This window comes from Eumetopias jubatus, unplaced genomic scaffold (genome assembly GCF_037043125.1).
Source record: "Eumetopias jubatus isolate StellerSeaLion01/CBP00866 unplaced genomic scaffold, mEumJub1_p1.0 scaffold_4, whole genome shotgun sequence".
Classification (NCBI taxonomy): domain Eukaryota; kingdom Metazoa; phylum Chordata; class Mammalia; order Carnivora; family Otariidae; genus Eumetopias; species Eumetopias jubatus.
In genome coordinates, this window is record NW_028274810.1 from 35,062,298 (window position 1) to 35,075,568 (window position 13,271).

Sequence of the window (13,271 nt, forward strand, 5' to 3'; positions counted from 1 at the left end):
TTTTAGTTCTTTATACATCTTAATATCTAATAAGTACTGAGATTCTCTACCTTAATATTCCTTTCAGAATTATATTAGTCTTTCCCATTTATTTTTCCGTATGAGTTTTAAAATTAATTTTGTCATATTCCCCCTCCTCCCAACTATTATGCTTTTGATTGAAATTGCATTTAAAGTGTTACCCATTTGGAAAAAACTGGTATGTCAAATAGTATGAGTCTTTCCATCTAAGAACATGGTATTTTAAAAGTTTTAGAAAAATTTAAAAAATATATCTTACATATAAGTCTTATAGTTACTCATGAATATTACTGACTTTTGAAAATTCTTAAATTGAAGTGGTAATTATATGCAGTAACAGTGATTATTAACCTTTCGATAAATGAGTTATATTTTTATAATCCTAGCACTGGAGTATAAATGAATTCTAATGATTTATAAATCTATTTATATTTTCCTTGCTAGACTACACTTGATGCTTTGAAGGATGAGGTGGTTTCTGTTGAAAATGAACTTTTAGAATTGCAAGAAGTAGAAAAACAACAGAAGACCCTTATTGAAGTATATAAAACTCAGGTGATTATTGCACTGATTTTAATGTTAAATTTTGTAGGCAATTTAAAACACTATTTTTTTATGATCTAAATAAGCAGAATTGAAGAAAGGTAGAGCTATTAGTTTATGATAGAATATATGTTGCATATATTTCTTAAGGTCCCACATATTTTTATAAGTAGATGATTCTGCTGATTCCCGATTCAAACATTGACTGTGTATGTATTGGCTATTCCTAAAAGTAGATCTAAAGTTAATTATGTAGGTGTAATATAAATCTTATGAATAATATTGTTAAACTTAGTATATTGTCATCTTAGATATTTAATGGCATTGATTTAGAATAATAACTCCCTTTTAGGGTCATTAAAACTCAGTACTCCCTCTTTCCCAATAAATAAAATAAAATTCTGACTTACGCACATGAAAGACCTGGATAAGAATTGTGAAAATATATATGGAATAGAGCTGTGTTCAGTGGCAGTTTATAGAAAACCTTATGTTTTGGAAACTTTGTAGTATTCAAGAAAAACTTTACGAGATGCGGGTCCTTAACGATGGTAATAAACTGGTCAATAAAGAGCTGGATTTTACTGGAAAAGAGAGCATTTGCATTAAAGAATAATGAACTAAAGATAAAAGCTTAAGGAGGGCATCCTGTTGATAAGTAGGAAGGAAGTTCATCTGGATGGTTAAGATGGAAAGATGGAGTCAAGACATCTAGTTAGAATCCTGCAGTCATGTGGAACTTACCAGAGGTAGGATGGAGGTTGTGGTGGACTGTGGGCCTATCACTGAGAATGTCAGCTGGGTCGTCCAGCTAGGTGTTTGAAGACCAGCAAGAATAATGTGCATGTTCTAGGCTCTGGGCTTTGTATAAAGGCCTCAGATTTTTTTTTTTTTTTTTTTTTTTTTTGAGCATTGGTTTTTAAGTGTAAAATAATTGGTTTGGGAGCTAGTTTGGACTAGAGATTGATTTTTTTTTTTTTAAGAAAACAAAAATGTATTTTATTTTGTTATAATAAATGTGACTTTTCCCAAATCTGCATGTGGACATACATTTCAGCATATTTCAGTTACTCCTTAGTCTTCAGATTTTTTTTTTTTTATTCTTTAAGGTGATCTTGACCTGCAAATAAAGATCTCTCTAATATTCAGACTCAAGGGGAGGGTCTAGAAATATTGATGGGAAAAGACAGGTAAATCATAAAAGGATTGTGGATTGGAGTAGAGTACTGAGCGATTTTTATATTAAAATAGGGAAATAACGATTTGTTTAAAATTAAAAATTCAGATGTTTAGTTTTTTAATTTACTTTATGGTCTTAATAAAATATGATACTCTAATAATACATTTTATTTTCAGATCCAAAAATTGCAAGAAGCAGCTGAAATGGTGAAAAGCAGATGTGAAAATTTGCTACGTGAAAATAACCTAATTACAAAAAACAAAAATAAAAAATTAGAGAAGGTGAGTTTGATGTTTTAAACAATAAAATAATTTTTGTTTTATACTTTATGAATATTGTACATATTCTTTTATTGTGGTCATTTTCTCTAGTTTTGACCTAGGAATTATCTGTCTTAAATCTCTGTAAGAGTTTGTTTTCTAAGGAGATAATGTTTCCTCCAGGCTTGAAATGTTTGTTTGTATGAATTTTTTTTACTTTTTCCTTAATATTTGGAAAATAGCATAAGTGTTTAATTTTTCTAATACAAGAGCAGACTCACATATCTCAAAAAAAAATGGTTATCACTTATCACCAGCTTCATCAGCTACAAGTATGCAAATTTGAATATCTCTCCTTTTTAATCCCACATTTTTGTTTTGGGTACTAAATCTTTTGTGTCTAAAAAGTAAAGTAAAGTAAATATTCGCTGCTAGATGCTTTTTGGAAGAAAAATAGTATTTAAAAAAGCAGCATCATTTCCCTTTTATCATCCCATTGCAACAGAATGAGGGGAAGGCCAGTGTTGGCAAGTTATGATGTTTTTGTGAATATTTTTAACTTTTTAAGTGAAACCACATCCCTCTTTGGGTCTTCTCATGTTGTTTTGGTAAGGAAGCAGTGAAAGTCGTAGGACACTGACTCCCGGCTGGAGAGGTCATGGGATGTTACCAGTCACTTCCAACTGAGTGTAATAAGGTGACTGTCTCTGGGTTGCCCCCACGTCTTGGGCTCAAGTCTGAGTGAGGCACAGTGTGAAGAAGAGGTCAGCCAGAGCAGGCATTCTGCTGGTTAAACAGAGATAAAGATAGCCCACCAAACATGCAACTTACTACTTTCTTAGAATTACTTTTCACTTATTTTTAGCAGCATGTCTAGCATTTTATGTGTCCTGGTCTCTGTCTCTCATGAGAGGTACCACCGCAAAGGTCTCCTCTTTTTGCTAGGCAACACTGTAAATAAAAGTCTATTAAAAAACTGGTTCAGGAGGCTGATGGGGCAGAAGCCTGTGATTTTCAGATACCGTGAGTCACAATGTCTTCTAACTGGTATTAAACCAGAAAAGTCATTTTTTAAGATGAAATTTTTCCTTTTCCTTTTCCACTGTTAAGTCTCCTGGTTTTCTCATGGGCTCTCAGATGTTTGGGGACCCAAAGATTTGCTTTGTTCTCGTTTTATCTTTTGTGATCAAGAGTGCCAGATGTGCACAGTAGCTCTAGGTGTTCCCTGTCTCAGGGAAAGACTCTAGCTCTTGTGTTTTCCTCCCTGTAAACATCCTAACTGCCATATGTCTGGTTATTTATTTATTTTTTTAAAGATTTTATTTATTTATTTATTTATTGAGAGAGAGAGAGAATGGTAGAGAGAGAGAGCACGAGAGGGAAGAGGGCCAGAGGGAGAAGCAGACTCCCCGCTGAGCAGGGAGCCCGATGCGGGACTCGATCCCGGGACTCCGGGATCATGACCTGAGCCGAAGGCAGTCGCTTAACCAACTGAGCCACCCAGGAGCCCCTGGTTATTTTTTCTTAATTAACCGTGTAAGCATTTCTTAGGGGTGCTTCTTGTCACATCTCCACAAAATTGCCACGGTGAAGCACTGCAGTGGCCAAAAGGGGTGACTGTAGATAAAATTAGAGAGATTTGCTCATAGTAATATTAATGATGAAACAACAGTCTACTGAGGACTGATGATATGAGCTATCTTGACATAATACACCGTAAACCCCACCAATCTGGACTAAGATGAGTGCAGCAAGCCTGTTCTAATTCAAATATCTGAGTTATAAGATTGACAAAGTGACAATTAATTTAGCTTGATGGCTGGACAGTAGCAAACGACCATACCAGCTTTACTGGTAATAACTATGCTTGAAGATAAATGACAGGATTCAGAAAGCTTGCTCTCCTAAGTAGGTTAAACATTCTCCCCTGTAGGCTGATAAAACTGTATGCATTGACTCAACAAACTTTTTTAAAAACTATTTAAAAAATTTTAATTCTAATGTAATTAACATACAGCGTTGTATTACTCAACAAACTTTTTGAAAGCCAGAGTACAGCCCACTTTTGAGGTACGTGTTCTTGTTAGCAGAGTCTAACTTAATGTTTATTCATATTTATTTGGTTGAATCTTTTCGTTTAAAACCATTATACCTAAAATACTTAGTATATTATGAGCATATCTAGTATTTAAGATAGTAAAAATGTTAATGCTGAATGTGTGACTTTGCACTTATTTCCCTAATGCTACAACTCAGTTGAGAGGCCAGACGGAGTCTCATCTGCAGGAGTTAGAGCGCGTCCGCGATTCCTTGACGGCGGCGGAAGGGAGGCTTCACGAGTGTCAGGAGAGTCTGCAGCTCTGCAAGGGGAAATGTGCAGACCAGGCGCACACCGTTAGCGAGCTGCAGGGCCAGGTGTCCCGCCGGTGTTCTGCTTTCTACTAGATACGTTAAAGGAAACTTTGGGATGATTTCACCAGTTGAGGGCACTCCTGTCAGGGGTTGATTTTTTTTTTTTTTTTAAACTCCCATCTCCATTAGTTTATCAGTTTATTGCAGATGCTGTAATATTCTGCAAGCTATTCTTTTAGTATTTTATCATGAAAAATTGGTAACTAAAATTGCTCATTTTTGTTTATTTGTACAAATCTATATTTAGATATTGCAGAACATGGTAACAGCATGAGAGAAGGAGCAATGCTATATTTACATACATATTTTTTGACATCAGGATAAGCTAAATTATTGTAATTTACCTTACAAAAATTATAATTTATTTTAATTAGAATTATGCACCGAGTTCATTTGGATTCTTCTCAGTTATTTTTTGCCAACATATACTTTTGTACTCCATCAAAACAGAGATCATGGGTGCCCAGTTAGTCACCACATAGGCACCTCCTAATTAAATGCCTAGCAGAGTAAGTGCTTAATAAATATTTCTTTAATTATGTTTTTTCAAAGATGCATGTACAAGGAGGTAGCAAGTGTTTTTGTTTATTTGCAAAACAATTTTAGGAACAATTCCCTATCTATCATCCAAATGTAATCTGGATTTTAATTTTGAAATGCATCCTGTTTTTAAACATACAAACAAAATTTTGCTAAATTTAAATTTCTGAGAAGAGATTTTTCTAGGAGAATGCCAAATCTGTATAGATAACCTAAATTATTAATTAAATTATGAGAAAAATTTTATTTTCAAAGCTTCTTAAAATAAATATAGCTTTTGAAGCAATGGGAAGAATATTCTGTCTTGGTATTGGCAAATTGTCTTTGGTTGATTTGCTTATTTTATTTTGTTTCTCACAAATATGGTTTTTACTTGTAGTTGCAACTTCATAGATAGTCAATTATCAATCACTATCTTTAGGTAAAACAAGAAATTATAAGAGTACCTAAAAATCCAACAATAGATTAATACTGTGTAGTCTTCAAATTTACTTAATAAAATAAATGTCCTTTTCCAAGAAAGCATTGTTCAGAATGTATTAATTGCCATCTTTCAGAAAAATTTTTAGTAGATGATTTATCATGAGGCAGTTAGTGTTTTTAAAATTAATCAGGAATTTAAGAGCTTGTGTTTTAACAATGCAATATTTCTTTGTGTCTCTCATTGTAGTAGTAATAATATTTACGTCTTGTTTTTTATGATTATTCTAACAATAAAATATATAGATTTCTTTGCAAGTTGGTTATAAAGAAAATAACCAAGAAAACTTTATTTTTCCCCTTTTAGGTTGATGCAAATCATAATCTTCTGAGAAAGCTTTCTCTGGAAGAGGAAAATTATCTTATTCAGTTGAAGTGTGAAAACCTTAAACAGTAAGTATTAAATTGACTTAAAATTGGTGTTACATTTTTCTCTACACACTATAATTTTAAAATATATGTTTTCTGTAAAAAGAAGATTAGAACAGATGGATGTGGAAAATAAAGAGCTTGAAAAGAAGCTGGCAAACCAAGAAGAATGTCTTAAGCATAGCAATCTTAAGTTTAAAGAGAAATCAGCAGAATATACAGCATTGGCCAGACAGCTGGAAGCTGCTTTAGAAGAAGGAAGACAAAAGGTACAGATGGCCTTTATTTAGAAACTTTTTAATTAGTTTACCAAAGAGTCGTCTTTTTAAACAGACAATATCTCATCTTACCAAACCTACAGTTATTGTTTTTATCCTGATGACAGGGTGAAGAGAGCAATTACATTTCTGTTTTTTACCTACTTTTCCCTTTTGGAGCTAAACAGCTGTATATTACTGGTGCAGTTAGTTCACTAGGTAAATGATGATGTGGCAGGGCAGAGGGCAGAGATGGAAAACATGGAAGGAGCCCCCCCCTTTTTTTTTAATAAAACCAAAGCAGTTGTGCAAATTGTTGAACATTTTGGTTTTGATCAGGATCTGGTGAGCTGTAGAGCTCAACTCCCTTTTCTTTTGGCCAATATTGTTACATAAGTACATGCAAGAATTAAATTCCAGTTAAATCCATTTGGTTAGCATTTAATAAAAATCTCACTGTGTGTCAGCCACTCTGTTAGCTTTTGAGATGCAAAGATGAATAAGACCTTGTTAGTCTGCAAGCTCCTTGGCAGTTTCCCTGGTGTTATGGGAAACCTGTATGCAGAGGGCAGGAAGCGACTGTAGAAAGAGGCAAACCACTCCAGGTTGGAAGGTGACAGGTTTAATAAGCAAGGGAACACAAGAATTGTCTTGGATGGCCACAAGATGAGTAGATTTCTACGTCTGACAGAATCTTAAAAGTTTATATAGAGGCCCTTAACTAGGTTCAGTCATGTACCCAGTCCAAATAGCCTCAACACCATATTCCCTTTCAAGGCTCTTTACTTGGAGTGGCTTCTCGGAGCAGGGGAGGAAATCAGAACACATATCTCAACGACATGGGAGAGGGTGGGGAGCTTCCAGTTGCCCAGGTCCAGCTCGTGGGTCACCTGGAGGTCACGTCTTTTTGATAACCTCCTCCAACAGACCTGGCCTTAGCTCTCAGGACACTCATAGTCCAGGGGGAAGATAATATGTGAACAGACAAGTGAGTGACATCCAGCATGTTGGTGCTACAACAGAGGGAGGGTACAAGGTACACCAGAGGACATTGTTCGTTTCACTTGGGGGTAATGGGAAATGATGCAGGAGGGTCCTTTTTTTTTTTTTTAACATATAATGTATTATTTGTTTCAGGGGTACAGGTCTGTGATTCATCAGTCTTACACAATTCGTAGCGCTCACCATAGCACATACCCTCTCCAATGTCTATCACCCAGCCACCCCATCCCTCCCACCCCCTTCCACTCCAGCAACCCTCAGTTTGTTTCCTGAGATTAAGAGTCTCTTATGGTTTGTCCCTCCCTTCCCCTATGATCCTCTGTCTTGTTTTTCAAATTCCTCGTATCAGTGAGATCATATGATAATTGGCTTTCTCTGATTGACTTATTTCACTTAGCATAATACCCTCTAGTTCCATCCACATCGTTGCAAATGACAAGATTTCATTTCTTTGATGGCTGCATTATATTCCATTGTGTGTGTATATATATATATATATATATATATATATATATATATATATATATACACCACATCTTCTTTATCCATTCATCTGTCAATGGACTTCTGGGCTCTTTACATAGTTTGGCTCTTGTGGACATTGCTGCTATAAATATTGGGGTGCACGTGCCCCTTTGGATTGCTACATTTGTATCTTTGGGGTAAATACCCAATAGTGCAATTGCTGGGTCATATGGTAGCTCTATTTTCAACTTTTTGAGGAACCTCCATACTGTTTTCCAGAGTGGCTGCACCAGCTTGCATTCCCACCAACAGTGTAGGAGGGTTCCCCTTTCTCCACATCCCCGCCAACATCTGTCATTTCCTGACTTGTTAATTTTAGCCATTCTGACTGGTGTGAGGTGGTATCTCATTGAGGTTTTGAATTGTATTTCCCTGATGCCAAGTGATGTTGAGCACTTTTTCATGTGTCTGTTGTTCATTTAGATGTCTTTTTTGCAGAAATGTCTATTCACGTCTTCGATGCAGGAGGGTCTTAAAGAATGGGTAAATTTATCAAATGACTTGAAAATATAGTCTTGAAAGGACTTAAGGTGGGCTTTGGGGTCCAAAATGAACTGGATTTGAAATCTGGCTCTGACACATTACACCCTGACCCAGAGTGAATCACTTCTCTAAACTCTAGTTTCTTAATTAGTGAAATGGGGATGATGAGTTTTCTCATCAGACTGAATGATGCTAAAAAGAGACTGTCTATACATGATGACTCTCAGATGTATATCTCCACCCCAGACTTCTCTCTCTCCTGAAATCTAGACTCAGATATTCTGCTACTTGACATCTCCACTTAACATAGGCATCTCAAACTTAACATGTCCAATACCAAATTTTGAATCTAAATCCCTCTAAACTCTCTTCCACCCTTGTCTTTCTCAAGAAGTTCCATGTAAGTTAGATAAAATCTGATATCCCTGAAGTGTGGCTTTTATATCACAAGTGCCATATATGTGTGTGTATATAAATATATATATATATATATACACTTATATACTTTATATGTATGTATATATACTTCAAAGTCTGGGAAACCAATTTAAATTTACTTTGAAAGATACATCCTTGAATAAAAGCTAAGTAGTAAAATGTATTGCCGATGATAGAAATGTAGTCCAGATTTCTCAACCCTATCAACCTTTGGGAGGAAAATAAAAGACTTTCTCTTGGGTTCAGCCTGAGTAGACTTCAGAAATGCTAGGTGTCCTCAGATTCCTTCTCAGAAGTGGTCAGAGTCTGCCTTCTTTCTCTCCTGCTGCACTGGAATATGGGGCTGTTTCTAGTTCCTGCCAGGTGAGGAGTGCCATCACTGCCTTGTCACCATTGTCCACACTGAGGACATTGTCAAGAGCTCTTTCTCCTACAGCTTCAGATCCTGCTAGCATCCCTTACACACCATTGCCCTTGGAATTTGTGTGAAAGAAATCTTTGTAAATTACTTTATAATAACTTAGAACTGAGTTTACAGGAGTGTGATTAGAGGACAGGCCTTCCCACTAGCTCCTTGCTCCTGAGTTAGTCCTTGCCTCAACTCTTATTCTTGTGGCTCCAACCCAGCATTCTTGCAAATAGGCTCCCACATATCTGAATCGTTGGATGAACATAGCTAGACTTTCTGCTAAAATAAGCAATCATAGAAATAAGAAAACTCAAATTCAGACCACTTTGGAAGTGAATGAGTGAAAAACCAGTCTCTGGTGTGTGTGTCAGTGAAGTGTATACATCCCCTGCCCTGTCCCTGTCTCATCCATCCAGGCTACCGTCCGCACTGAATGAGAACTTGCTGTACTCCACCCCCACTCTGGACACCATGGTGAATGTAAATACATACACCATGCCAGATGGGCTCAGTAGGTTATAAAAATAGAGTATTGAGCAAAACACCTACCTAAGTCACCGAGGAGTGCAAATATGTATACTTCTTCCATATCAGGCTAATTTTGCTGATACTTTGACTGCAAAAAGAAGTAAACATATTTATGCTATATGTGTTTCCTCAGGAGAGAACATCTTTTTTTTTTTTAAGATTTTATTTATTTATTTGACAGAACACAAGCAGGGGGAGTGGGAGAGGGAGAAGCAGGCTTCCCACCGAGCAGGGAGCCCGATGTGGGACTCAATCCCAGGACCCTGGGATCATGACCTGAGCCGAAGGCAGACGCTTAACGACTGAGCCACCCAGGCTCCCAAGATAGAACATCTTTAAACATTTTGTAATTAAACTGTTCAGAAAAAGAGGTAGAGTATAATTATGTCAAGGCTTTAGATCCTACTTTAAAGAAAGTATATTTAGTTATTTTACTCTTTTAATGAAAATTGCAGGTTTCTGAAGAAATAGAGAAAATGTCATCTAGAGAGAGGGCTTTGCAGATTAAAATATTAAATCTGGAAACTGAACTTAGAAAGAAAAATGAAGAACAAAATCAACTTGTTTGCAAAATGCACAGCGTAAGTATTAGTATGGCTTAATGTATTTTCATAAAAAATAAATTAGTATTTAACATTCTTACCATGTAGTTTCGTTAAAGTATTAAGTGAGGGGAATCAGGACTCTTGGTTTACTGGTAATATTAAAAATAATGATATAAATCATAAAAATTTTAAATGTCATGATTATGCCAAAGAATTATTACCTTGCATCCTTGGTAGCTCCTAGCACATTTCCCCGAAGTCTCATCAGGCCCTTTCCAGCACATTACTGCTTAATGAAAGTTACAGATAACAATCTACTGAGGAGTTTCTGGTACGAATTTTTCATTTTTTTTAAGATACAAAATTTAAACTATTTAAACTATTATGAGTTAGACTTTGATATCTGTCTTGAGTAATGAATATTATACTTTAGAAAGTGATGAGTTTGTATTAAGTAAATATTCAGTGTTGTTATATCTGCATATAAGATAGGTGCTATGAGCCACTCAGCCATGAAATGAGAATCCCAAATTGGCTGTGTTTAATCTTCTGATGTCTTTTCCTAAATATTCATGAAAATAGTCAATTGGCGTAAGGTACTATGGAAGCTAGCATTAGTCATGACTAGATTACTTGAAAAGGGTCTACTTGATGACATAGAAAATGATGATACTTTACCTTTTCTGGGAACCAGAGATGCCACAAAAACTATTTTTTCATTCCCAAGTGTCTACAAAGTTGAAAACCTGAAAGGTTCAAAACTTAATTGATTTTTGGCATGCAATATTAATTTAATTTTATCACCATCAAAATTTCCATGGCAATTTAATCAGAACAAACATTTCTCACTTTTAATGTAGCATGGGTCTGCCCTTTATTCTAAATCTCTTATATTTATTTAAAAATTTTTTTTTCTCACCATCAGAATTTCAGATACTGTAAAACATGTGTCATTAAAGCTTCTGAAAAAATAAGTAGTAAGATGAGCTGGGTTTCTCTATAATGTTTGCAGTGCTTGGTTAAGTTCTGCCAAAATAAATAAGTTTAAGATGTGATGTTCTGTTAAACCTGATAATTTTTACAGTAGTAAAAATCTAGAATTCTAAGCAAAGATTTAGACATTGCTGAGTCTGTGTGTTCTGTCCCTTCCAGGGTACAGTTCCATGGGCAGGTCAGTATTTATTTTGTATACGTGTCCTAGCTCTGGCTGAGTTGTAAGCACCCCAGGAGCCGGTCTCATAGTTGGTTCTATCTCAGTGTCTTGCACAGTGCCCTGCCCACAAGCAGACTTCCTCAGATCTTCTGCCCAAGTGCTTCGGCTGGGGCAGGGTGAATGCGCAGACCCAAGCGTGGCCTCACCTCCTTAACCTGGGCTGCCCTTCCTGAAGCCTGAAATGTCTTTGGAGTCTAATAGATTATCCTAAAATCCATGAACATTTTACATTCTCCCCTACAATAGAAGTGTGTTCTTATTAATATTTTTCCCTCCAAACTGTTGAGTAAAATTGATGTTCCACAAAGATTCACTATATTCATTCAGTGACTTTGTGTAGCCCAGCCTAGCACATTGCTTCATACCACGCCACTGCCCCCAGGGGGTATCACTCAGTTTCAGAAGGGATCAGGTGTCACTGAATACCAGATAGGAAGGAGGGGAAAAAAAAAGATTTCTCTTCTTAAGGTGCCTACATTTCAGTTGGAAGCGAGATGGTATTTGCAGCCTATCTATCTGAAGTATTTTCAGTGAACAGATCTACTTGAGAATTTATATGCAACTGAATATTTTAAAAAAGTATACTGGGCTTTTAATTTTTCCCTCAAATAAAGAACACCTGTAATATTTAGAGTTCTTTTTATTTTTAAAGGATTCTAAAAAATGTTCATATCAAAACTAGAATTCTGTTACTTTTTAAGGCAGCAAAAGTCTTATGGTATAAAATATGAAAATGGTGCCCCACATTGGGCTCCCTGCTCCAGCGGAAGCCTGCTTCTCCCTCTCCCACGCCCCCTGCTTGTGTTCCTTCTCTTGCTGTGTCTCTGTCTGCCAAATAAATAAATAAAATCTTTAAGAAATAATAATAAATAAAATATGAAAATGGCAAAAACTGGTATTAAAATAGGTCATGTTAAATGTAATGAAAAATAGTTAATGACGGTTTTAAATAAAATCTATTATGTTAATCATATTAAATATGTAATCATTTGGGGTTGACTGTATTACAACAAACTATATGACAGTAGAGATCAACCATGTATGTACTTTAGTTATGCTGGATTTTAAAGAAAAATGAGCTCTAAGATATGTTGTTAATGCACATATCAGATGTTAGAATTCTCTCTCTTAAAAAATTAAAAGTCACGTATATATAAATTTTACATTATGACTCTACCCTATGATATGAATGTCATTATTGATTATCTTTATTTCTTTTTTTATTTAGAAAGCACAACACCAGGAAGTATGTTTGAAGGAAATACAACATAGTCTTGAAAAGTCGGAGAATCGAAATGAAAGTATTAAGAATTATTTACAGTTTCTTAAAACTTCTTATGTAACAATGTTTGGATAAATGGTTATATTTATTTTCTATAAGCAATAGGATTTTACTCTAAGTCTAAAACATGATTAGGTACAAAAATAATAATATAATTTATGGGTGGTAGTAGTAGAGTTTTTATGAGGCTTTCTTAAATACAGTTTATTTTCCAATTGCAACTTTAAAATAAGATACTGATGTTAGTATTCCTTTTTGCTGGATAATTTTCATTTAGCTCTGGTTTAATACCTATTAAAATTATATTGATTTTTAGAATGGTTTTCACACACACGAAAGCCAGAATCATTTTTTGTGACTGTAACCATCATTTAAGTGAATTTGTCATAAATCTAGGCCAGTTATGAGCCAAATACATGATTTTGAATAACATATATAATTGTTTTACTTTGTGGTGCTATATATGTATGTATAAAATCAAGGAAAATATTCTGGATATTAATTGTTAATAATAGTATAATACATACTTTCTAAAGATACCAAATGTCAAATTAATACTGTTTCAAGTATGATGCCATTATAATTTCTGTGAGGATTTTAATATAGAATTTTAAATCATAGCTATTAAATGCCAGCTGATGGTGACAGATGAAAACACAGTGGCATACATTGTTTTTTATAAAGAATGGGCATTTGGGCTTGCCTGTGAATTTGTAGTCTCTTTTTTTAATTAGTGATTGTCTGGTATTGTCACTGTAGACATTCTAAAGCCCCTGAGGTAACT

The 13,271-nt window shown here is 35.1% G+C and overlaps 1 protein-coding gene across 2 annotated transcripts in view; it reads left to right on the forward strand.

Annotated features, from left to right (window-relative positions):
• The window catches only part of ODF2L (outer dense fiber of sperm tails 2 like), a 35,848-nt gene extending 22,937 nt beyond the window's left edge, over positions 1-12,911 (forward strand). Inside the window, exons 12-18 of one of the 2 annotated variants that reach the window (XM_028102500.2) lie at positions 466-576; positions 1,921-2,025; positions 4,261-4,419; positions 5,744-5,829; positions 5,912-6,074; positions 9,903-10,028; positions 12,434-12,911. In XM_028102500.2, the coding sequence (XP_027958301.1) occupies positions 466-576; positions 1,921-2,025; positions 4,261-4,419; positions 5,744-5,829; positions 5,912-6,074; positions 9,903-10,028; positions 12,434-12,562 (879 nt within the window). In that variant the 3' untranslated portion in view covers positions 12,563-12,911. The remainder of the gene's footprint in view (positions 1-465; positions 577-1,920; positions 2,026-4,260; positions 4,420-5,743; positions 5,830-5,911; positions 6,075-9,902; positions 10,029-12,433) is intronic. The other variant, XM_028102497.2, reaches the window with a different exon arrangement.
• Positions 12,912-13,271: the final 360 nt, after the last annotated feature.